The 26166-nt window shown below is 38.5% G+C and overlaps 1 protein-coding gene across 2 annotated transcripts; it reads left to right on the forward strand.

Annotated features, from left to right (window-relative positions):
• Positions 1 to 25808, forward strand: tspan15 (tetraspanin 15). Of its 2 annotated transcripts, none has more exons than XM_035160357.2 (8): positions 1 to 410; positions 7593 to 7778; positions 8244 to 8318; positions 10320 to 10415; positions 18277 to 18393; positions 20793 to 20843; positions 21566 to 21682; positions 23156 to 25808. In XM_035160357.2, the coding sequence occupies exons 1-8, from the start codon at positions 321 to 323 to the stop codon at positions 23315 to 23317; spliced, it is 894 nt and encodes a 297-aa protein (XP_035016248.1). In that variant the 5' UTR covers positions 1 to 320; the 3' UTR covers positions 23318 to 25808. The 2 variants fall into 2 exon arrangements, with proteins under 2 accessions (XP_035016248.1, XP_035016259.1); XM_035160368.2 differs by having other exon boundaries at positions 1 to 406.
• Positions 25809 to 26166: the final 358 nt, after the last annotated feature.

Here is a 26166-nt window from a genome sequence, read left to right on the forward strand (position 1 = left end):
AAACGAGGCGTACCAGTAGGTGGCGCTATCACCACCACTACCTAAAGACTAATAGATCTGTTCAGGTCGGGACTCCGATGAAGCGTGAGAATTCTGGGCCCTAAAAACCCCGGACTAACACAGTCGGTGCTCGGGCCTTTAACCATATGACGTCTCCCACCCACAGTTTACGTCAGGCCACCAACCTCCCATCATCCCTCCATCCGGCCGCCGCGCGCTTCCAGGTGTGGACACCGTGGAGACAACGCGGAAGTGCTCAGTCAGCAGCAGCAGCAGCAGCGTAGGAAGCCGCTGGCGTCCACTGAGCTCCGTCTGACAACATGTCCAACAACGACGAGATACGATACTGCCACAGGTTCTCCTACATCGTCCTCAAATTCACCCTGTTCGCGTATTCCATCGTCTGGTGGGTAAGTAACCTCCGCGTTCGCTTACAGGGGCGCGTGCTGCTGCGCCTGGACACAGCTCTGGGACAAACAGGCAGGGAGTGAGTGTGTGTGTGTGTTTCCGCTCCATAAAAGCGACCCTCGTTATGGCGAGGAACAACAGCGCACAGTTCAGTGTCTAGTTCTGTGAGCGACAGGTGTTGTACCTGTTGGAGAGCTGTTATTCTGCAGGAGTGGAATGACACCATATAACCGTGTGTCTGCTGCAGGCTGACCACACCCTCCTCCGTGCACCTTCACCTTGATCTTACCTGGTATTACACACTGTCATTGTGAACACACAGAGAGAGAGAGAGAGAGAGAGAGAGAGAGAGAGAGAGAGAGCAGATAAGGAGGAGGAGAAAGAGGAACAGTAGATTCAGACTAAGAAGTATCTGGGTATGGGGCCGTTGTTGTAGCAACACTATTGACAAATGTGAGTCTCAATCCGTCTGTGTATTATCAGATTGGTGAATGTGTAGAAGAATCTCCAAATGCGAAATGAGATTTGTGAATGTGTACATGGATCTGCAAACAGTATTTAGATTATGTGTGTGTGTGTGTGTGTGTGTGTGTGTGTGTGTGTATAAACAGATTTGAAAATGTGTTCAAAAAAGTCTTCAAATCCGTATTTAACATCCGTGTGTGTGACTGTATCACGACATGAGTCATGTGTGGGCCACGCACCACATGATAAGTCAGCAACCTGTCGTCAGTAAATGGAAAAAACAAAAAAGCAACCGAAATGACCGCAGTCTAGTGCTGTAAATGACACTTAGGCCGATACGGTTTCAGTCCTTTAGCCCAATAATACAACTCTGTCTGCATATACAGCCTAACATTAATTATAAGCATTTTATATTTCTAAAATATTGGAGATGAAATACCTTTTTTTTTTTTATACACAAGGAGGCACACAACTAGAGATGCTCCAAAGCCATTTTTCCCGCCTCGATACCAATTCCGATAGCTGGACTTTGTTTATCGGCCAATACTGAGTACTGACCAGTGCATTAAAAAAAGAATAACAACCAAACTGTACTATATCTGTTGTATGACATTAATCCTGTATGGAAGTAATGATTGCTGATATTGTTGAATGGCCTGGCTCGGGTTTAACCCCTTGAAAAACAAATACACAGAGAATACATCTTCTTTAATTATCTAGTTTTACTGTCAGTTTCAAAAAGAGCACAAATTAATACATTAAGGAATACACAGCAATTACTTTCTTTAAATAGCACGACACTGACGTCTTGCATAACATGTCGCTGTTTTACTTGTAGGACCTTCCTGTGTGAAGTACTGCCAAAAACTGTCTGCTCTAAAAACAGTACAGCAACTGCATATTTTACATCATTTTCTGCAGTATTGGGACATCTCCACACACAACATTAATGCATTGGACTTGAAGTAGTGTTGGGTTGAATGCAACTTAAAGAAGGAAGTCAGAACAAAAATAAGTGCAGTAAGATTCTCATTCTTGCTTAAAGTGTATTTTTCAATTGAGATAAAAATGAGGGGCATCTATGACCAGCATGTGTAAGACAAATAAATAAATACATTCGATACCGAAAAAGAGGAAATAAACAGAAAAGGGAAGTGTCGAATAAAATGGCTAACCAGGCAATTCCTTGGTACTGGTAATATTGAATACTTACATCTTTTAATAGACCCGCAGAAGGAAACTGCCAACTTGCTGTAGAATAGCATAAGCCCACGTCTTCATGACTCATTACTGTGTCCCTAATATGACGACGGCACAGGATGTTGTCGTGCTTGTGAAATGCACAATTCAAGTGCCACTGCTTTGTAAGTAGAGTACAGTAAAGGGGAGAACAAGGTTGAGTAACTGAAAGTCTTTAAAGACTTTATAGATTTTCTATAACGGACTATTTTGGTCATTTTTGAACTCAAGCTTTAAGTATTACCATCTTCTCAAAAGTGTTTTTTTTTTTATTAAGTAAGCATTTTTAAAACCCTATTTCACCCACTGCTTTTAGAGATGTATATGGCAATGTACACAACAAGGCTTCTCAGAATATGAAGTTATCTGCTGATCAATTATGTTGGAGATAGTTGTAAGCTGATGACTTTGTGCCGCCACCAAACGTCAGGATTACTCACAGGGACAATGGGCCGATGTCCGGCGACCAAGTGCCATCAGAGGCCCTAGAAGCTGAAGTTAAGATGTAGATCCAGACTTCTTCAAGGAGAACGTAGGAGAAATAGAGACACCTACACAGGAATAAGAGGCTGTATTTGATTTCTGAGGCAGTTAAGAGGTGAAATGAAGTGTTGCCTGAAGAGCACTTCTCATCCTTTCTACGTTGGATGAATCAGTAAATGAATAAAAAAAACATACTTAGGTTTATTCCAAACCAACTCACCCAGAATTCATATTTTCCCAGTCCATGACTTTGTTGGAAAATAAAATCATGTAAAAAGAAAAACTCTTCCTGCACTAAAAAATCTTGCACTAGTGTAAAAAGTCACGGGCAAATCATGAGTGGTTCAGTCTGCTTTAGTTATGTATTTTTCAAGTTTTCAATCAATCAAATTTTCACAAATCACAATTTGTTTCACAGGTCTTACCAAGGTTCAACATTCTCTGCCCGTAGCCCCCAGCAAGAGTAATGAAAAACTAAGAAAAACCTATTAACGGGGAAAAAGGAGAAACCTCGGAGAGAGCTCAGAGAGAGCTGCTGGGGGGGGCTCCTAACAGGATGGACAGAAGTGCAAATAACAATATTTGAGACAGTGTCTAACATAAATAGAAATAAGAAAATGTATGACTGCTAAGAGATGAAGGGAGCAGCAGTTGTAGTTATAGCGGTATATAGCCATTGATAGTAGCATAAGTGAGTAGACATATTGTATATCCAAACAATCTACTTCCATGTTATATATATATATATATATATATCCAAACCACATGGAATTCTTTAATTATAATCATTTGCATACATTAGTTTGTGTTCAAATGGCAAGAATAAAATGTGACTCCAGGAAATGACACCAGCAAAATTATTTTGATAACTGAAACAAGATGCATTAAGGGCTTACATTCTGTCAGAATAAAGATTTTGTGCAGCATAGCCAAACCCTGCAGCAGCTCCTTCACATATAGACCACATGGCAGATTGTATATCTGATTGAGACAACAGTCAGCGCGCTAAAGAAAATCACTTATATAAAATCCTTACACATGGAGAGAGAGAGAGGGATGGTGCTGTAGAGACAAGCAGAAGAGTCAGTATTGGTTTTATTATTGAGAATGAAAGGGTGTGGTGGGGGGGTGAGACAGATTAAAATGTGATATTTACTTTTTTATTGATTCAGTCACGTTAAAGACACAATCTCACAGCCCACTGTCTCTGAAGTACGTGTTTATCTCAGCACCATACTGTTAAGAACAAAGGGCAGTTTACGTCATATTGTCACATCCTCCTATTGTCACATGTAGACATCTGCAAATGTTCACACAAACACACGCACATACACACACACACACGCGCATACACATAAACACACACACACACACATACACATTAGTTAAAAATATTATTATTGGCTCCTAATTTAAGATCCATTTTTTTAATGACCTGTTCTTCACACTGATTCAGTCGCAGAGGACAGGATGTCCTTGGGCCAGAGAACAGCTGCAAACAGTTGAGCAACATTGCATATGTTGGACGAACAATGTAAGAGAATGTGACTTATTTCCTTCTCAATGTGGAAAATAATTAAAGTCATAGAAAGACAATAGCTTAATCTAATCTAGCTTTGTTGTGTGTGATCCAATGTGTTAAAGTTGACAAAGACTAAAACTAAAACTAAAACCAAGTATGGGAGCGATGTGAACTCCACAGGTCTTGTGTTACAGTCATTGGGAACCTATACATTTCTATTCCATAACTCTGTGTAGAGACATAATGCAAACAGTGCATTCAGTAGTAGGCCGAGCAGAAGTTATTTTTTTGATTACTGGGACATAATTAGCGGTGTGTAAAATGAGTTCTGACTGCCATCAGTTGTTTATTCCTCTCAGTTAAATCTCAGAGCAACGCAAGAAAAACTGCATTTTGATTGTCTTGTTGCTGTGGGTTTATTTAGCCTCAGCCCGCTGCATGGTGTTATCAGCTTTTGTTAACTTTTATTTACTCACTCAAGGTTTATCTAACAGTGTCTCACCAGAACCAGAATACAAACTGGTACACAGTTAACTGGAGCCTCACAGCGCTGAGGCTCCAGTTAACTGTGTACCAGTTTGTATTCTGGTTTCAAAGCTACATTTTAGTTTCAGCTCTGTACCCTCTCGTACCCTCATAGCGGTTGGTCAAGCACATTAACAGCTCTGTAAAGTTGTTTTATTGAGGTGTTGGCTAATGCCCTGGTATTGTCACCAAGTCATCTGCATTATCTCAGCCATTTCAGTTAAGATTGGTTTACATGAACCTGAATGATTTCACAAGACTCTTTGTAAAGATAATCACTCATCAGTGTTGACATATTTTATTGTTGGCAGAAATTTAGACTTGCTCTGTTTAAAATGCTCTTGGCTGAATGGAAGGGAGGTTTGGGGGTTGGCTGGCATACAATAACAGACAGCAAGCAGGGACATGTAAGGGAAAGACATCATGGTGGAGTGTAAACACTGCTCGGACCTTTAGAACTCAGATTTGTCTTTCTTCCTTTGCTTCTTCCTCTCCTCCCTGTCTGAAGAAAGATTATGTGGAGGCTGACTGCACCATTAGCAATTAGCAGCAAATGTGTCGAGGAATACATGCTGCTATTTTATGTGTACCACTGCTCTCTCTCTCTGTGTGTGTGTGTGTGTGTGTGTGTGTGTGTGTGTGTGTGTGTGTGTGTGTGTGTGTGTGTGTGTGTGTGTGTGTGTGTGTGTGTGTGTGTGTGTGTGTGTGTGTGTGTGTGTGTGTGTGTGTGTGTGTGTGTGTGTGTGTGTGTGTGTGTGTTCCTGGAAGTCATTAGACTTCAAGGTGTGGAGTAAAAACCAACGCAGTGAGTTTGAAGTGTGAAAATGAATGAATGGAGCATGGCATTGTTTTATTTATTGATTTTCAAAAGGCGTTATCAATAGGAAGCAAAAATATATATATATAAAGTTTGTCTTCCTCTGGTTCCTTGTGCAAGAAGCATAAGCTCTAATGTTGGTGAACCATTGCTTTGTGTTTGTATTGAGTTTAGCAGCCAACAGGTTAATGTGAAGCTACATGTGAGGCAGAAAACATACCCACCTAACACAAATTAATTGATGGCACTCTGGTTCATTGGGATTTGATCAGTCACTACTTCAGTTGCCTGCTCACAGGCCTACATTCATCATGATAAATAGAAAAATGGATGAAGAGATGAAAAACTGAGCAACTGAAAGAATCATAAAGTTGTGTGTGTGCGCGCGTGCGTGCGGTCTAGACAAATGATCTGCTTCACACCACTGATGGTTCAAAATATTAAAGTCAGGCTTCAATTGATTATTGAATTAAGTTGGAGTAATTGACAATGAGTCAGATGGGGTAAGGCTGTGTGTGTGTGTGTGTGTGTGTGTGTGTGTGTGTGTGTGTGTGTGTGTGTGTGTGTGTGTGTGTGTGTGTGTGTGTGTGTGTGTGTGTGTGTGTGTGTGTGTGTGTGTGTGTGTGTGTGTGTGTGTGTGTGTGTGTGTGTGTGTGTGTCAAACAAAGTGTTACTGAGAACCTAATTAAAGAAAGCTGTCATTTATAAACAATAATGCTACATTATCTGTCCTCTCCAGTCGGATGAAAATGCAGATTATAATTAGACTAATTACTCTGTGTGGGCTCACAGCAGAAGTTTCATGCTATCGAGGCTGTAGAGATTCCTACAGACAGGCCAATGCTCAGAGAGGTCAGTTTTCAGTTTCAGCTTTTCATAGATAGTTTGTCCATGGAAGATTAAACAAGGTTAGTCTACAGCCATTCTAGCACAGCACTGTGCTGCTACACTTAGGCCTAGCAGTGCTTCAAGCTAAATGCTAAAGCAAGCATGTTAATATGTTCACAGTGACAATGCTAAAATGCCCGAGGTGAAGCAGGTACAACCATGTTAAACATATTGGTTTAGCACAATTAGCATGATAGCATTTTCCTAATTGGCAGAAAGCACAAAGGTTTCAATAACTCAGGTGGGTTTCCAGGTTATTGCAATTCATTCCGATAATAATAAATGTACGTAACAAATTTCATGCGAGTTGATCCAAGTCACAAATGTCCACCTCATGGTGGCACTCGGAGGCAGATCGTCCGTTTCCTGGTGGTTCAGTTTGGCATGCTGTCAACATGATCAATTGAACATAACCTTTTTTTTTTCCCTATCTGGACATTTTTTGAATGCAAAACTTTACTCCCCGGTGAACATAGTGGCCAAGTTTATAATTAGCCTAGTAACAGTTAAATCAAATAGGATGAGCCTACAAAATGAGCTGGTGGCCGAGCTGGAGTCAAGTTCACAGACTGAATTATTGTTTTTCTGCCTCTGGTGGCACTAGAGGAAGAATCAGGGGGTCGCCTGATTGAAGTTCTGTGGTTTCCTCCAGATATCCTCCTGTGGCCCACTCACAGACCAACATCCAGAGAAATGGGATAGCAGCTTAAATACGAGAGGCTTAAATAGGAATAAAATCAAAAGAAAGTTAATGAACATGTTGCAGGTTCTGCGTTTTTACAGCTTTATTTGATTATAAAACCATCACAACTAATGAGTAATGCCATGTGGTCATCCTAGTGATTCTTTACATTAACCATTAATGAACATATGAACTTATAAGACTATAACTATATGTGTTATATCTTATACTATTAACTAATGTAGCATAATTAAAGAATTCAGTGTTTTTTCAAAAGTTGTTAATAGAAATTATTTTTGATTTAATTAGCTAATTTAATATTGAATTTAGATTTGACCAAACTCCAATGATTCTAATTAAAGTGTGTGTGTGTGTGTGTGTGTGTGTGTGTGTGTGTGTGTGTGTTTTACATTTGTCAACCTGGAGACAAAGCTTCATGCTTCTTTGTGTGTGTTACGAATATTTAAAGTTGCTGAATAATAATAATTCACAAATTCTACCTGTTTCCCATTATGTCAAAGCTGATGACTAAGCCTCGCTATCTACTTCCTCTTTGTTTCCAGTTAATAGGTGGATTTCTCCTTGCCATTGGTATCTATGCTGAGGTGGAGAGACAACGCTTCAAGACGCTGGAGGGGATGTTTTTGGCCCCCGCTGTAATCCTGATCGTCCTGGGAATTGTCATGTTTATAGTCTCGTTGATTGGAGTCTTGGCCTCACTGAGAGATAATCTAACTCTACTGAAAGTGGTGAGTGGTGTTCTTGTACACAAGTTATGTACGTGGCCCCTAGATTCTTAGTAAAAGACTTAATACTTAAGACTTTAGACTTTATTGTATGTAAATGTTTAATTCTGTGTTTTTCATAGTGCTGTTCATTTGAATTCATATGAGCTAAAATCTGTTTATAAAGCATCTCTTTAGCAGTGATGCTCTTGCAGTGATGCAGACAGACAGACATCCCCTTTTGCACTGATGTCTTTCAGAGCACACAAACAAACAGAGCACAGATGTCTGCCTCTTTGGCAACAGATATAGTTTAAGACAGTGTTGAAAAACCCTGATGTATAATTTCTAAACTACAAATTATTGAATTCGTAATTTTTTAATGTATTGTGTTTATTTATGTTTATTGTGAATTTTATTTCACTAGTATAAAGGTAAATATGTCTAAGTATATAATTGTTCTTTTCTCTGTTATCTGTTTGATCACAGTTCATGTACACTCTGTCAGTTTGTCTGATCCTGGAGCTGCTCGGAGGAATCTTGGCGCTGGTGTTCCGCAACCAGGTGAGCTGTCCCTGGTGTTGATCAATAATTTTTTAGAAACACTTCCATCCTCAGCTATGTCTGGCTAAGATTAGAAAAATAAATCTAAATAACATTCCATTTTCGTCCTATGGTCTCAGTATCACTGCATACATCAGGCGAGGTAATAGAAATGGTCTAGCTAAATTTGGTCATAAATAAAAAAGTATTAATGCCATATCAATGTCAGCTGCATATTTTAAACAAATAATGAACTAAACCATGCAGGTGGTATATTATCTTTATTAAATGGGGACTATGACACCAGACTGAAATCTTATTTGCACATATTTCTGGTCTGGAAATGTACAGGGACTCCATAATCAGAATGAACCTGCTCAAGATGAGATAGGATTATTGGTTGTGTGATATTGGTATGCTTGACCTGTCTTTGTATTTAATCCTCTGTCTCTCTCTCACACATTTCTTCCTTCTAATCCTTCTTTCAAATTCTTCATTTCTTTCTCCTTTAGTCTTTTAGGCTGCCTCTGTCTTCAGTTGTGGAACACATCCACCTCCCTGCAAACTTAAACTTAATAATGACCTCCTTTTAAATTAACTTTTATAGTTTCTAAATAGTTTATAGTTTTAAATAGTGTCCTGCAATGCATTTGAATGTAAATGTCCAGCTGCTTGCATGTCTTTTCTTTATTTTACCATTATCTCATTTACATTTGGCCAAATAAGTAGAGTTTTATAAAGACAGGTTTTTCTCTATTGCTCATTTCCATGACTGCCATGTTTAAGATGAAAATACCAAGTGATCTTGTGATGAGTTCTTTAATAATGGTTCAGTGTCATCTGTCTCAAAGGGAAACTAGTAGATTAAGTCCATGTCTATAAAGTCGCTTATTGTAATGTGGTTTAAAAGGCAATGTCTCGCCCAATAGATTCACTGTGAGGGCCTGGTATGTTCAGAGGAGGAAGAAAATAAATCAAATGAAAAGCTCATTTGCTTAAATCTCATGAGGGTAGCAGTCTCAATTCATCAAAGAGACGTGAAGACAGAGCACTGCTAGGCCTGAATAAGAAAACACGTCCAAGGCTAATAAACTAGAAACTAGAATAGCTCTCAGTAGAGCACGTACCTCAGACGAGGCCCAATAGTCTCCTTTAATTCTGCACCAAATCTGTAATTTTCATTTGAAAATTGTTCTCTTCTCTTGAAGATGCATATCAATTTTTGATTCCCACTAAATCCAGATTATCTCAGCTACTCATTGATGTAGGTTTCTCGCCCTATTTGTTACTGAACAACAGCTAGACCCCCATGAAACCACATTTAAATCAGCCAGATCGGGATTTTTGACTGGATATCAGTCCCCTAAATATAAATATATTTTTCATCAATATCCATGCATTAAAATTCTGTGAAAATGTCTATAAATGCCCTATTTCGCAATTTAACATTTCTTTAAGTCTGCATCCACCCTAAGATTGAATGACTTCTTTCTTGACCCTCCTCCCCTCCTTCCACCAAGTTTTATGGATATTAGTTTAGCAGTTTTTGCATAATCCTACTGACAATAAACAAACCAACATACAAATGGACAGGGGCAAAAGCATAACCTCCATTGCGGAGTTTTTAAAACTAAAGAATTACAAACAGTACAGTGCAGTAAATGATGAGAATAAATTAACATCTTCCTAAATTCAAACTTTCCACGAGTTTACTTAAGTGGAGTTCCAAGCTGCAAATATGTATTTCCAGTCTGTGGATAGATTGACACATTAACCTAATGTGACCCCTCGGCACCAGATTGTCAGTGACAGATGTTCGCTGATGCTCAACACATTTTGATATTCCACTTCAGTGGATCAGTCACCTTGACTAGTCACAGCACTTCCTCTGCAGAGCCGAGCTGCCTGTGTGACACACTGATGGTCCATCAGCTGTGACATTGACATAAACAACAAGGTAGCATGACCCCCCTCTGTCCCTTGAACACACCCTAACTGTATTATGTATTTTTACTCACGTAGACGGTGGACTTACTGAACAAGAACATCCGGAAGGGCATAGTCAACTACTATGATGACCTGGACTTCAAAAATATCATGGACTTTGTTCAGAAGAAGGTAAGGTTATACCACTCCTACTTTTCTGTCATTTCACCAAAACATTCCTGTCAACAAAAGACTCAATTTAAAGGTCACGTTCAAATAATGCACATACAGAACAGACAGCAACCATGGTTACCATCACACGTCTGATTCAAGGTCTGTTAAAACTACCATCAGTGAACTTGGATAATCACAGCAAGTCGTGTCCAAAATACTGAGCGAAATGTGACAAGCCAACACTGTACACCTGCTCCCAGAGTCCATCATCCTGCCACACACACAGCAGCTGAGGATTTCACTGCCAACTTTTAGCAAGTACACAGTGATGCAGTGTCAGACTGATCACACAGTGAAATTAAGAAGCAGCCGGCAAGTCCTCTTATTAATAGAAGAGAAACAACAAATGCTCCTTCAGTCTGCAGGCGTCACTCCGTGTCGCAGAGTGACCAGATTGTGACTTGATCAAATGATAGTTTGGATGATTGAAGCCACATAAGTAGTTACTTAGCTGGTTGTGAGATATGAAGGTTTAGGAATTGAAAGTCGGGTAAAGTTCCTCATCTGGGGAACTGTGTCAGCTTGTAGTTACGTTACTCTGATCTGCCAATGTGTGGTGAGGCTACCATTCATATGTTTCTTTCTATGATCAAGATGCACTTGTTGAATTTTCTGTCAGATTTAGATCAGCTGTGGATATTTGGAATGAGAGATTTCTTTTTTTTATTCTCTCTGGTTTGTGGGACTGAGCTCAGATGGAAATTAGAATGATACTAGAGCACCTTTTTTTGCCCCCGCTCAACAATCCCCTTATAAAAAACATTTGAATCCGCTATATCTGCATCTGTATTTCGATCTGCACCAACTTGAACGCACACAGAGAGATCAGTCCACAAAAAATGTCAATTAATCAAGATTCATGTATTATTCATAGAGAAATTAGTTAAAATATCAAAAAACACAACTTCTCACAATGTTAAAGAAAGTGGAAAGAAAATCCTAGATCTGTCGCTTTGTCGGGATCCGCACCAAAATGTATTTGGCTCTTTCTTGACCCATACCACATCCTTCCACAAAATTTCATGGTAATCTGTCAAAATTTTAAATCTGGGATGTGTTCAAAGCTTCAGGGGCCAAACAAATAATTTCATATTAAGACATTCATGAATGTCTTGGTTGATTGAGAGACTCTGTCATCAGTGCCAATTGTTTATGTGCTGCCAGAAAGTTGTTGTTGCTGGAGAGACGGCAAAAAATTACACTTCAAAGTTTATGTCAAAATATGACTTGGCCATTTTTATTTTTGCTCGACTCAACTACTTAGCCTGACCTGCACGTGTTTATTAACTTCAAATGCAGTACTACATCGTTATCACTCCAAACACCTGTTTTGGGTGTGCTCTGTAACCTCCTCAACCTACATTTACAGATGTTTTATTCCCCTATTCCCTGAAGATTATATCACCTGACCAAGTATACTTTATTTTAGTGTGTTATGTGCATTGTAATATTGTGATTTATCAGCTTTGGGCAGCCTTATAACCAGACTGGGGACATCACTCTAATGGATAAAGTTTGAGATCAGGGATGTCAACTGTAACCCTAACACTAACAGGACCGATGTGAAGTGTAAATTCAACAGGAGGTGTTTTATAAAAAATATAATTACATGTCATATCCTATCATAGAGGAGAGTATCAGTCCATGTTTGTTTGCTGCGATTGTTGATTGATTTAGATTTTCCCACTTCTTTATTAATATTTCCTAATCAACATTGCAGTGTTTGAATCAGCCTTGTCACAAATACAATAAGATAAAATAAAAGGCTAAAAATGGACAATCAACAGGCTGAGAAAACATGTGGGTCTTCAGTTTAACCTACGTGTACAAAGGGCAAACACCTAATTGTAAACAGGGAATTGTTCAGGGAACACACCATTTAAAAAGTTTTAAAATAAAAGAAGTTTATACTGAACCCAATACTTTGTGGTATACCTGTGTGGCAACCACTTTCATCAATCAATCACCAATCAATATATAATTTGTCCCTTTTATTGCAAAATTGTAGAATATTCCCTGGTTTCAGGTTCATATTTATAAGCATTTGTAGCAGAGCTGTGAGTGGAGACTTGTGTTGTATCACCTCATTCTGTGTGCATAATCAGATTGTTCTGATATGTGTACAGGAATCTGCAAATGTGGTGTGTGTGTGCCAAATGTAAAAAAAAAACAAAAAAACTCTAATCTGTATTCAAATGTATTGAAGTTTGTAAACGTGTCGCCAATTCGTAGATGTGTTCACAAAAAAACTCAGTCTTTCCAGTTACATAAGACACCTTTAAGCTTTTGGATCCAGCTGTAAAACACATATCAGGTTTTCAACAACAGGAAATGAGAAAACTCCCATCCTCTAACCACAACACAAACACATGGATCAGTGGCAGGTCACATCATATCCTGTATCAAATTAATTCCAATCTGACCTTTTCCGTCCACTGCTCCTCAGTATTCTAATGGAAATATGACATTTACTACATCAGAAATTATTCTATTGTCTTCAACACTGCAAGACAGTGAAGCGCTTCTCCCCAACACAATTACATTGCCTAGTTATTCAAAATACTAATGAGTCCTCAGTATTGTAATGGGAATTTGACATTTATTACACCAGAAACGATTCCATTGTCTTCAACACCGAGAAAGACAGCAAAGAGCACAATTACATTGCCTATTCAAAACACTAATAATAATATTGACTACTGCTGTGCCTTTTTGCAATAAGCTTCATTTTTCCTTTGATTTGTCAGAGGACACCTTAGCGAATCAAGACGCCCATCCTCACAAACACCACACAGATTAAATATTCCAGATCGTTTTTAATCAGGAGTTACAGCTGTCAGTGTTCTCACAGCTTCTGGGATTATGTGCTTTGCATCAACACGTTTCACAGCACTGCAAACAACAGAGCTGTTCCGTCATTTGGACGGACGCTGACTTCATTACTGCTGTGAGTGACACAAAAGAGATCATTCATATTTATAAGTTCATTCTGGATTCATCACGAGAGCCATTTTGTCAATGCAAGTCAAGGCCATTTTTATTTACATCGCACATTTTCTGTCGAAGTGCAACTAACTTTTTTAAAATGTGTATATATAAACACCTCTCTACCACGGCTCCATCCCCTGTTTGCTACTGGGTAGACTCTGGTTCTAAAACTCCAATCTTTCTCAAGGGCCTTTACAGTTAAACAGTGCAGTAGGGATGGAGCTGAGGGTCTTCAAACCATTAAATAACAAACTCTGATTTGATTATACAGAATCATAATGTCATATTTACAATGTTAGTATAAAGATAAATAATAAATCTAATGTTTCACGTGATTTTCACAAATCCTGTCCATAAATATTCCTTAAAAACCATATAAAACCATAAACAAACTAACAGTCAGAGAGGAGCATATGCTTGGGCTTCATCTCTTATTAAACTAAACAGTAACACCCTAAAATGAGGTAAAACAGCTTCTTTCTTTCTTTGACCACCGGACTGTCACGTGAGTATTAAATATATTTAGTTGATGCAACCTTAGGAAAAAAATGTATTAACAAAACCTATGAAATGAAGAGGCGATCAAAGTGTAGTGGTAGTGAAGCTATTTAAAATATCCAGTCAATGATGCCCTGTCAAAACTGACCAATCAATAACTCCGCCTGTCCATCTATCTATTGATTGATGATTGCTCAGTTTTAAGACTGTATCCATCCATCAGATAGGAGGCTGGCTTAACATCGGCAGGAACAGTCCATTCTCGTTTGGAGCCATTGATTGTTCGGTCAGGTTGTGTTACTCTAGATCCTCTGCTGCTTTACAACAAGATAAGAGTTCCTCCTTATCATCACGTGGCCACTAGCTGTCTGCCAGTGTTTCACTGACTGATTACCTCCTGGTTGTTGTTGTTGTCCACTGTGTCCTTTTCAATCATGGAGGGATGCTAACACCTTCAGCTGTAAACAAGAGGCTGATTATTAACTTAACGTCTTACTACTCTAGGAACGGTAGAGGTTGTTTATATGACATTTTAACTTTTAACACAATGAAAATAAAATACTAACATATTAAACTTTTACAGAACATTTCAATATGAAAGTCACGCTTCATGCAAATCAAATAATGTCAGGCTGATTTGAATGCTGAAGCAGTTGCTGCAGAGTTAATACCCCCACAGTGGACCATTGTGCCCGTAAAACCTTGTTTACTGAAAACAGGAACTTCATCAGGTATCGAAACGTAACAGGTCAGCATCAAAAACTCCCCATCGATATCATTATTGTTAATTTAGCTTTCAATCAGCATGCAATAATGTTAAAGACAAATTTTAAACACATACACACTTATACACACATTGGTACAGTGAGTCTCTATCACACATATATTCACACACTGATGGTAAAGTCTGGGGATCAGTATCTTGCACAAGGCCACTTCAACATGCAATCTGAAGGAGTTTGTGATTCGAACCACTGACATTCCGATTAGTGGACAACCCAGTCGACCTCCTGAGCCACAAATCCTGTAGTAATAGAATAGGTACCCAGTACTTCAAATATAACTGCAGTATAAATAATTGTTTTTAGAATCCCAAAATTGTTACCCCCTTAATCCATAACTTCAGCTCTCAGATATACTACATGTATGCACTGATTGGTGCACTGTAACTCTGGAGTAATTACTCCGGGCTGTGATATAAGGCATTACCCTTTGTTTTAGGGTCTAACAGAAGTAGTGTTTGATTATGACAGAGATGAAAATAAAGGAAAACACTAGAATAACTGGTCACAATTCTTTACGTACTTTATATTTTGCTTTAATATTAGTCAACAGTCGTCTGCAAAGTGACTGCAGGGACAGTTTATAGTGTGAGAGGTACTTCAGTCATCTTCTGCAGTCTCGTTGGTGTTGGCCGGTGTTTTGAGAGATCGGAGCTTCAGGTTGATCTTAAAAACTGCACTCGACATGACTCTTCCCAAAGTGATTATTAACTGCATGACTGATGAATTGCATTGTACTGTACAGCTGCACCTACTTGTTACTCTGCCTGTGTGAACTTGTAATGTTTTGTTGATTTAATACCTTACAGTTACAGATATGAATCACATCATAATTGCTTTGCCTCACTGCAACCTTTGTGTGGGTCCTGACCCAGAGTTGGTGTTCTCTGCTGTCACACCATCGGGAGGAAATATTTACTTCCTGGCAGCCTGACATCATGATCACACTGTCTGCCAAAGAGCCCACTCATTGTTATTCATTTATTCACCTTTCCTCTTTATCTCTTGTCTCATCCTCTCTTACTGTCTCTCTTGAGTCTGACCCTTTGTCCTGTTTGTCCTCTTTTTCTCTTTTACTGCCTTTTGGACTCACTTCCTCCCTCCCAAGAAAGTATCTGTCTCACTAAATGACCGCAGAGCACAGCTTATGGTGACTCTTGGGTTTTTTAGTCTTTACTATCTGCAGCAGCTCTGCAGCTGCTCTCTCCCCAGTGAAAATACAAATCAAATAGAAATGGAACTGATTCCAGATTAAAACATTTCAGATGTTACTGTTATTACAATTGTGCTGTAATTTGCAAAATAAGGTTTTCAATTAAAAAATCAGACAACACCAGTCAGTCTGTAACAGTGGTTAGTGCTCTCCACATTGATTTGACATTCATTAAGTTTAAACCAGCCTTGTTATAGGACATCGCTAAAGAAATGAAAGTAGCGCAAAACATGAATCGATTTTGTCCTGTTTCTGCATCGATGCAGAGTCCTCCATGTCCGTAGCGCGACGCATCTGAGAGTCGAGAAATCTCCCCACCTCTACATCACTAATAACATCAGTAACAGCTGCATCCTATTAGAGTTCTTTGTTACAGCTTTGCCTTAACTGCCCTGAGGAGTTCAACAACCCACCATGACAAATGTCTTTGTGTTTTGCATCAGAATGAATTATCTCAGTTTTTATTTATTCAATAAAAATGAAATAATCAGGGATGCTGAACAGAGCAGTTTTTACAAACAGCACGATTTGACACAGAAACAGTCAATTATACCAAATAATGAAGTTGTTTGAAACCATGTTTCAGTCATTGTGACTCAGAAGTTCTCAACCGAAAGCAAAAATAATTATCTTTCTATAGATAGCTGCTCCAGCCTCGTTTATTGGCCCTTTGAAATAATGTTTTTTTTAAATTTTTTTAAGGTTTGTTCAGTAATGGCTGGAATAGAGGACAATAAATGTAATTGGTTGCTGTCACATTATTTTGTGCCCGTAAACCAACAGCAGGAGGTTGGCACGAATCAGTGGAGTCTCTAGGTGAGATTGATTCTGGGGGAAACACTTTGGTCTTTGAGGCTGCCGCTTTCAAATGCTGCCTGAGTGTTTACGATAAGTTAGAGAGCCTGTGTATCGGAAAAAAATATGAATTTTGGATTTTATTATTTGTTAATGTGAGTAAGAGAACATAGAGCGATGTGGTCTTGATCTTCATAACATGCTAATTATTTATGTATTTTATCCCTGAAGAGGGGGGGACAAAGTTAATCATTGGTCAAATTGACGGAGGCCTCCTGACTGACCATGTTGGATTTGTGTCATACTTGATGATATTGCACCCAACAATGCAAATATTTTCAAAAGTTATCCCAAATTCCCTCAACTTATCCTGTTTATTAGTTGGTCATTGATGATCAGTATTGTTTTACGGTTCACTTTGTCATGCAAGAGCACTATGCACTTATATAGGTGAGAAACTTTATTTAATTATTTTTAGTTTGTGGGGGGGGTTACGACCCAAGGAAGAACCCATGACATTGTGGAATGGATCTTGATAAACCGCAAGATCCAGAATTATTGATTCCCTTTTTTCTTTACCACAGTGAGATAGGACGTTAACCTTGTTGGAGGTAGATGCTGTCTGAGGGCCCTTCTAGTTAACATTTTTGTTCCTGTAAAGCTCTTTGTAACTGTGTCATGAAATGTGTTATATAGATCAGGTTGATCAATATTCCGGTTGTATCTAAAAATCTAAAGAAAATACAATCTGAAATCTTTGCACATTGCTCGTTGGATATGATTCCATTACTTACATAAAGTATGAAGCGAATCCAAAACAATCATGAAGGAAAATGTTCACAAATCTATTGATTTGCATGTAATTACCCAAATGCTTCATGATGCACCAAACAATATAACTTATATATATATATATATATATATATATATATAATTTTCTTATGATTATCATATATCATTTCCAAACTGATATTGTCTAAATTAGTGATTCAGAGCAAATATTAAGCCTTACCACCACCTGTCCACAGATTGAGGTAAAGTAGGAGGGAGACAAACGCACACTTTGAAAAACAGACTCGTAATTACATGCAAATCATCATTAATTATGGTTCATATCATCGCAAAATGTTACTGGCATTGCCTGAGCACAGCAGAAATAATAAGAAATAGAAAGTTGTTTACTTTTTATCCCTCCCCTCATTCCTGCCCACCCCATCTCTACTCTTATCTCCTCCTCACCTTATACATTTTTCTCCATCTCGTTTTTTATCTCTGTTTTTCTTTCCTTCTTCCAATCCCTGCACTTGTCTCATCCCTGCACTTGTCTCATCCCTGCACTTGTCTCATCCCTGCACTTGTCTCATCCCTGCACTTGTCTCATCCCTGCACTTGTCTCATCTCTGCACTTGTCTCATCTCTGCACTTGTCTCATCTCTGCACTTGTCTCATCTCTGCACTTGTCTCATCTCTGCACTTGTCTCATCTCTGCACTTGTCTCATCCCTGCACTTGTCTCATCTCTGCACTTGTCTCATCTCTGGCAGTTTAAGTGTTGTGGAGCTCAGGAGTACAACGACTGGGAGGTCAACATGTACCACAACTGTTCTGCACCTGGTCCAATGGCCTGCGGTGTCCCGTATACCTGCTGCATTACTACTAAGGTAGGTACCACAATTACTTTAACTCTTACTACTATCACAACACTAACTGCTGCTGACAATATCTGACACCATTCCTGGCACTATTACTGCTAAACTACTAATATAGAATCCCAGTGTTATCTGTTCCGTTTCAGCTTGGGTTCAGCTATCACAACTAAACCAGTTATTTTACTACTGCTGCTAGTACACAATCATAGTAGGTGGTACGACTATATTGTACTTATATTGTTTTCATCACAACACAGCACTAGAAACCTAGAAAACAAGGCCTGCACATCATCATGAGCTCAATGTGTTTAAATGTTTACATGCACACTAATGTCCAGATTTTTATATTTCACTTATGTTTACATGGACACAAAAAATCTTGCTATTAACCTTATTCTGACAATTTTTTAATTATCTATCGGGACATGAGTTGCTTATAGAATATTACATTCATATTCCGTACATCTGATTATGACTCACATCAACATTATGTCCACTTCATCATACAATTTTCCCGCCAGAATTTTAAATGCACAATTTTGCAAAAGCTTCATCTCCTCATTATTTTTCCATCCTGTTTACACTCAAACCTAGAGCATGATTGGTCAAGCAGTTGGTAACTGCTGTAATTTCTATAATGTGATGAAGATGTTTAAATGTCTACGTAATGTGACTAATGTCAAAATACTTTACGAGTCCTAATAAGATTATTTCTTATTCAGAGTATAACCTTATTCAGGTTAAGGTAATCAGAAAGTGCTTTTTATTTCACAGTGTCTTATTCAGACTATTATTTATTCAGACTATTGTTTTAATCTGGCTAATATTGGAAATATTGGTGTCCTTGTTTGCATGTGTTGTGTTTCAGGAGTGCAAATCTACATTAGTGCAGTACTGTTTTAAAAGATAAAAAGCAATTTTCATGCATATTGAATGTTGTAGTTTTCCTTTGGTTGGTATGGTTCTTACTTACTAAATAAATACTGTTGTAATCCGCATTAACTGTAGCTGTCAATACCATCCATATCGATGATGGTGATTAAATCTGTGCGCTGACACACACACACACACAAAGACAGGTGATTTTCTCCCACACAAAACATCACATGTTCCCCTGTAATTTATACACCTACACTCTCCCAGAGTTCATAGAGAACAAACAAAAAGGTTTTATTCAGACAACTAAATTGATGAATAATCCCTCATAACTGAACTCACCAATCCTTTATCCTGTGTCCTCAATATTTAATTCAGTTACCAGAGCTATGCATTAAGATTTTAACTCAACTGACTCACAATGCTGCATTATTGAGTCTTTTGGTCTATTACAACAGACATTATTAAGTCAGTTGAAATGAAAAGTTTAATTAATAAAGTGATTTGATTTCCTATTACCCTACATGTTATGTCTATAATTGTTTTTATCCTTTCAGTGCTTGTAATTTGTTTTTCCTTCCGTTATTTAAGTATCGTATTGTGTCTAGTGAAGTTGCAGTTCTTGCTGCTTGGGCTCAAACAATGTTCAGCTACCTAATGGCAGCCAATAATATTTTTACTGTAGTCAGGCCTGCTTTTATCACAGTCAAGATATTGGACAGTGGTGAAGCAATAATACATTTTTAGAGGGGGTTCTCTTTATTAACTTTTTTATTCACATTGAGTTTAATTTATCCGTCATTACTATTAAAATATGTAGATCCACTGCCAGCAGCGTTTGTCGTTTCTACATAAATGTATCCAGAAAAAAACCTCATATTGAGAAAAAGTGTCTCACAGATCACAGAAGTTCAATTTGCTCTTGACATGTGGTGATGGAGGGAAAATCTGGCAAATGACACAACTCTGTGTGCCAGAGACGACACATGGCGGGGACAAAAGCTTAAACTGATCACATCTTGTTGCAGCTGATTGACAACTGTGATTTATTTATAATGCTTATTCTATTAACATAGGAAAATACTGGAATTACACACAGTCTTTATGTTCTTATATGAACAGTAAAATGCATGTGCACTCTTTAGACTGTAGTCAATTGGTACAAATGTAAAATAGATACCAGTGACGTCTTTCACATATTGAGTTTCATAGTCATTCTGGTAAAAGGGTCACTTCAATTCTCATTTAAATCATATTTAGTTCATGTATGAGGTCCATGTGCAAGTGCATTGTTCATTATCATTGACCTAACAGCATGAGCTCCAGTGACGAATCAAAGTCTTGCAATAGTTGCTTAAAACTTCAGTTGTTTAGTCTATGATGTTTTCAGCTTTTGATTGCAACCCTGCATATTTCCCTCTGTTTGCTGTGGACTCCTGATGCTCATAACTATTCAGTGTTTTTACTGTCTGTCTCTCACTGTCTTTTTATTTCTAACTCTTGTCTTTCTCTCTCTGCCTCTCTCTCTCCTGCAGCCTAATGAAGTGGCCAACACTATGTGTGGCTGCAATGTGCTCAAACAAGAGGTAAGACTGATTTACATGACTGAATTAAGACAAGATTGATGTTTGGACATGTTTATTGTCATACAGGTTATATAGGTTTACATATAATTGTGTGGATATTCACACGATTTCAGAGTTAAAAAGTGTCACAGGTGCCCCTCTGTTTTAAAGTCAGTTTAAATTATGGCGCTTGCTTTAAAAGCCAGATCATAATAATGTTCGCTGGCAGTGTCAGAACGTCGGACACATGCTGTGTATTTATGTAGATTTATGTGATGGTGGTGGTTGTTTTTCTCTGGCAGCAGGATGTTTTCCCTGCAGTGACACAGTGCGTCTGTGGCTGTTATGTGCACTTTGTGGTTCTCACCATTTCTGCAGCAAAGCCTTTCAGCAACTCACAAATAAAAGCATTTCATGATTGATTTAAGCACAGATATATAAAAAAAATAGCAGAGGAAATAAAGCTTTTAATATTACTGGAAGCAGGATGTAATTCAAGGTTTTCTGTTTGCAAGCCCCCAGGCCATTTTCTACAAGTATACACAAAATGTGAAATAGAATTTGAAAATAAAAATACAAACCAAACCACACAGAACACATTACCCATCATATTTGTGCAGCTGTTGGGGTTTGATAACTCAGCACACAGGTAAAATATATTATTGTTGTGTTTTCTCAGGTGTAAATGTTATAAAACTGTGAAAACTGGACCTACCTGATAAGAAGTGTTGTGTTTCTCGTAGCGTTTGGACTTGATTGAAGTCATTCACATCAGAGGCTGCACTGATGCTTTCTTCATCTGGCTGTTAGACAACTATAAGATCATGGCTGGAGTGCTGTTAGGGATCCTACTGCCGCAGGTATTCACGCACACACACACACACACACACACACACGCACACGCACGCACGCACGCTGAGGAACCATGTGAGACTACAGGGCTATTGCTTTAATTTTTCATCTGGGGTCCAGTGCATGTGTCATGCATGCAAGCACAAAAGCAGTAGCACATTGGCTCATGGGTATGCCTGAGGAGCACCAGTCATTGTTTTCTGTCAAACACACACACACACACACACACTGAGGAGCCACTAATCCCTGAGTGCATTGTTACATACAAGACCATTAGTTACAGAAACAGGCAGGTTTACTGGTCTGCCTGAGGAGAAAGGGATTAAGTCCATCTCAAGATTTATTGTACTGGTGTAAGGGCTACTCTCCTCTGTTGTGTCCCTGGGTGGATAATTATAGCAAACATTTAAGAAGGGAACCTTCATAGGTATCAAAGACTCACCGAAATATTTGCTAAAAGTCTCACAATGACGGAACAGGTGCATCTTTAGTTCCAGAATGTTTGTGAACATCAGAAGCACGAAAAACCTTTATCCATATTCAACAGCCTGTCTGATGAAAACAACTCTGACGCACCAGTAACTGTAAATTGCTTTACCTCGGGTTCATCTGACAACTCCACGCTGTTCCCAGGGAGAAAATAAGCAGTGCAATTTTCACAAAACGTTTTGCATGCTGGTCTTTTCATTGAAGTTTCAAATAAAGCAGGCGAAATTCTCGATACATAAACCGATTGAGAAAAATATATCTTACATTTAAGCGATGTGATTTTTGAAAAATTTAGTTTTTCTAGCGTTAAAAACATTTTCCAGAAGATATTGTGACACTTCCAAACCTGCATAAGATCCATTAGAGGATGTGGGAATGAGAGACATGAAAGCTATTTTCCATCATCTTGTCACTTCTGTCTCAGCCCTCTCATTTAAATTCACATAACACATTCAAATACACACACACACACACACACACACACACACACACACACACACACACACACACACACACACACACACACACTCACTGGCAGCTATCAATGAATCTAAGAGGGTATCTACATACATACAGGACTTTAACAAGCATAACAGGCTTCATTGGCCAATTTCATGTCTCCTCACACAAAAAATGTATCTGGTTCACCATCGTTAAAGATGTCTGCAGTTCCCATTCATCATTCATGAGATAGATTCTTTTCATTGTGGATCATTTTCCCATATTATTATCCCTGTCATGGATAATAATATAGTCATAGGAAGATTCTGTTGTCTGTTTAAATCAGCCAGATCTGGGTGATGATTTTAATGTGGATGTCTCCAGTTCTTTGCATCCATGTCATATCTCTTCCTCGCGTCCCTTTTGGAAACGACTAAGACCTGGGGGTAGGATTCAAGTGAGGGAAACATCAACAAATGACAAGCACCAACGGTGACATTCCTTCCTTACTTTCCGGCACTTGGCTTATCTCTCTGTCTCTCTCTCTCTAGTTCTTTGGTGTGATAATCAGCTGGCTGTACATCACGCGTGTTGAAGATTCCATCAGTGAGTACGGTCACTCCGTGGACGGGCTACTGGGCCCACAGGGGAGAACAGCCAAGAGTCATGGCCGTGTGTCCAAATGGTTTAAGTGTATGCCCGACTTCGACTGATGGAGCTGAGCAGAGGGCAGCTAATGGACTCCAGTCAACGCTCACAGCTGGTTAAAGCACTGGAGTCGACGCAGAGACTGTTGCAACCACTGGCAGGAGTCTGCCCTCGAACTGCCGGCTCAATACAAGTGCACGTCAGCATGTGGAATGTTTTTTTTTTTTATTGGGAAGAAGGAATTGTTTTGCATCCTCATTGTTTGGAATTTAATATTCATGTTTTGTTTTTTTCCAGTTTTACTGTAAATTGAGTGTATATATCCAAGAAAGTGAATCGTTTTGAATGACTTTGTTAAGTGTACTGATGCCTGAGTGGGAAATAAGAGCTCATTAAGTGATGAGCTGCACTGTGCCACAGACAATCTCAGGGATAAACACAGAAACCAACATAACCACTTTTGCTCTTAGTGTTATTATATATCCTGAAATGTATCTGTTCAGTTACACAAACACAGTCTACAGCACTAACTGTGTTCACTAATGGTTTTCTACCACCAGTTAAACTCTTTGTGACTGCTTTATACAAACTCTGCTCCGTTAATGCTAACACCACTGTTTACACTGCAACACTGTAGCGCTAAATACACATTGTCTGTCATCTGAAAGCAGGACTCCTTTCCTTGGTTGTATGTTTGAACACACCCTGAGGTTTGAAATGGAACTCTGCATCATACCCTGCCTGCATATTCCTCTATGACCATAAGTGCTCACTGAACCTTCAAGATGTGTTAACAATGGCTCCCTGCTGAATGTTGAGAAAGAGCTCAACATTATCCATTGTGAGTTGATTTTAAAGAGATAGATGCTAATGTAGTGCCTTTGCCATAACAAGACAGAAGCTCAGGGTTTAGTTAAGTTTCCCCAGATGCTACATTTGCTGTGTGTGCTGATTTTCAACGCTAATAGAGTGCACACTTTGAGTGTCAACGTGAGGGGAGGAGTTTAGGGAATAAGTCTACATTGGTCAGACAGGACATGCTTTAAAATGCAAAACCTTGTGACTCGTGACATTCGACTTGAACCTCACAGTATGACACGTTCAAACTGGCTTTGTTCCCTGAAACCTGACCAATCAGAGGACTCGAACAACCGTATATATGCTGTCTGAGTGCTACAGTACCAGACCCCCTCATCACTACTTGTTCCTGCAAAAGTTTCTTCATTTGAAAACATGTTGCACTGAAAATAATCCAGGCAGTTATGACATTGGTCTCCAAAACAGAATGAGATGAGTAATTCCCAGGACAAATCATTATCCTTATTATGCTTTTAACCCATATGAAACATGTGCCTTAGAACATGTTACAACTTCCTGTAAACTCCAGAGTGGTTTTAAGATTTCCAGACACATATTTGTCATGACTTAATGTGAAATGAATGTGCTTCTGAACTTAGGTTTGTTGTGAAGTTGCAAACTGAGACCAAAGAGCTCATCCATCTTGAAGTGAATTTTAATTTCACATCTCCCCGCCTTTTCCTCCTTTTGTGGCTGCACACAACTGCACCACCACCTCTTAATGATATGTCTAATACTTCACTTACATCACTGCTCAAACACAATTACAAGCATTTCAAGTTTAAATGATTGCCTTATTTTATTTTTTTTATTTTTTTACATTTTTTACAGGACATTAGGTGAAATAGGACTTACAGAGGTTTACATAGGAGCCCACTTTGCTTTGTAGGGTTGAAGGAGCGTTATCACTTTATTCTTATTGGCATATTTAGCATTTTAAGACCAAATCTAATAATCCAGGTTAATTGAACTGGTTAATAAAGTTCATACTCGACTGGCTGCACGAAAAGAGTAAATTTCCATGAAAGGGAATGAACTATATTAACTAAATTAACTTTTACTACCTGCTTCTCACAGTAAAGCTGAGTTCACACACTCCCAATAAACAGTGACAAAGATTCAACACACACCAACACACTGTACTGATTTCACTGTAGTGAGACGAAAATGTGTTTTATGCTTTGTGACATAATTAATTTGGAATTAAAAACGACTTTATAAAACAAACACAGTGCCTCATTAATGCAAATGTGATGATGAGTTAAATGGAGCATTTTTACTATTTAACGAGGCGTCAGACACATTAAGCAGCCTCGCTCTTTTTCAACCTTTTCTGAATCTTATGCAAACTGTAATACCGATGACAAAAGAAATTCCATATTTGATACATTTAGTGTGCAGCATGAAAGACGTACCAAATATTACATTACATAAAGAATGTTTAAAAATGAGACTTGAGTAATGATTTTGATGTAGTAACTACAGTCTATTTTCACAGGGTCTAAACATTAATGTGCCAGTGTTTTCTTTTTAAAAGAATAGATGTAGAACATTGTTGTAATTGCGAACTTTCAAATTCACGGAGAAGAAAAAGTTTGTTGTCAGAGTTGCACAAAACCACATTTATCGAAAGAAGTATGTTGTCTATACATTTTGCCTTTTGTGGGGGATGGAAAATAAAGATGTAATTCTGTTGTAGAGGAGTTTTGTTGTTTATATATGAGCTGACTAGCATAGATCTTCCTGTTAAGAGGAATTTAGAGGTTGGGGGGGCTGTTAAATAATTGATGGCTGATCTCACACTGCGTTTTCGACGACATGCTTCACCCTGAGTCACAAGCAGAGTCTAAATCTTTCATGCTACAGTATGTTAATGAAGTATGTGAAAGCTCCAACCATGGTAGAGTTCAAACAGAGGAAAACATCTTCGAATTATCTCTGCTAACATCATTTAAACAAAGCAAACTAGTTTAAAGTGAAAGTAGTGACATGGTGTTTGCACAACATAAGTAGTGATGGATATTATTGAATAATTATCAGCTTATAGCTTTTTTAG

This window comes from Hippoglossus stenolepis, chromosome 1 (genome assembly GCF_022539355.2).
Source record: "Hippoglossus stenolepis isolate QCI-W04-F060 chromosome 1, HSTE1.2, whole genome shotgun sequence".
Lineage (NCBI taxonomy): Eukaryota > Metazoa > Chordata > Actinopteri > Pleuronectiformes > Pleuronectidae > Hippoglossus > Hippoglossus stenolepis.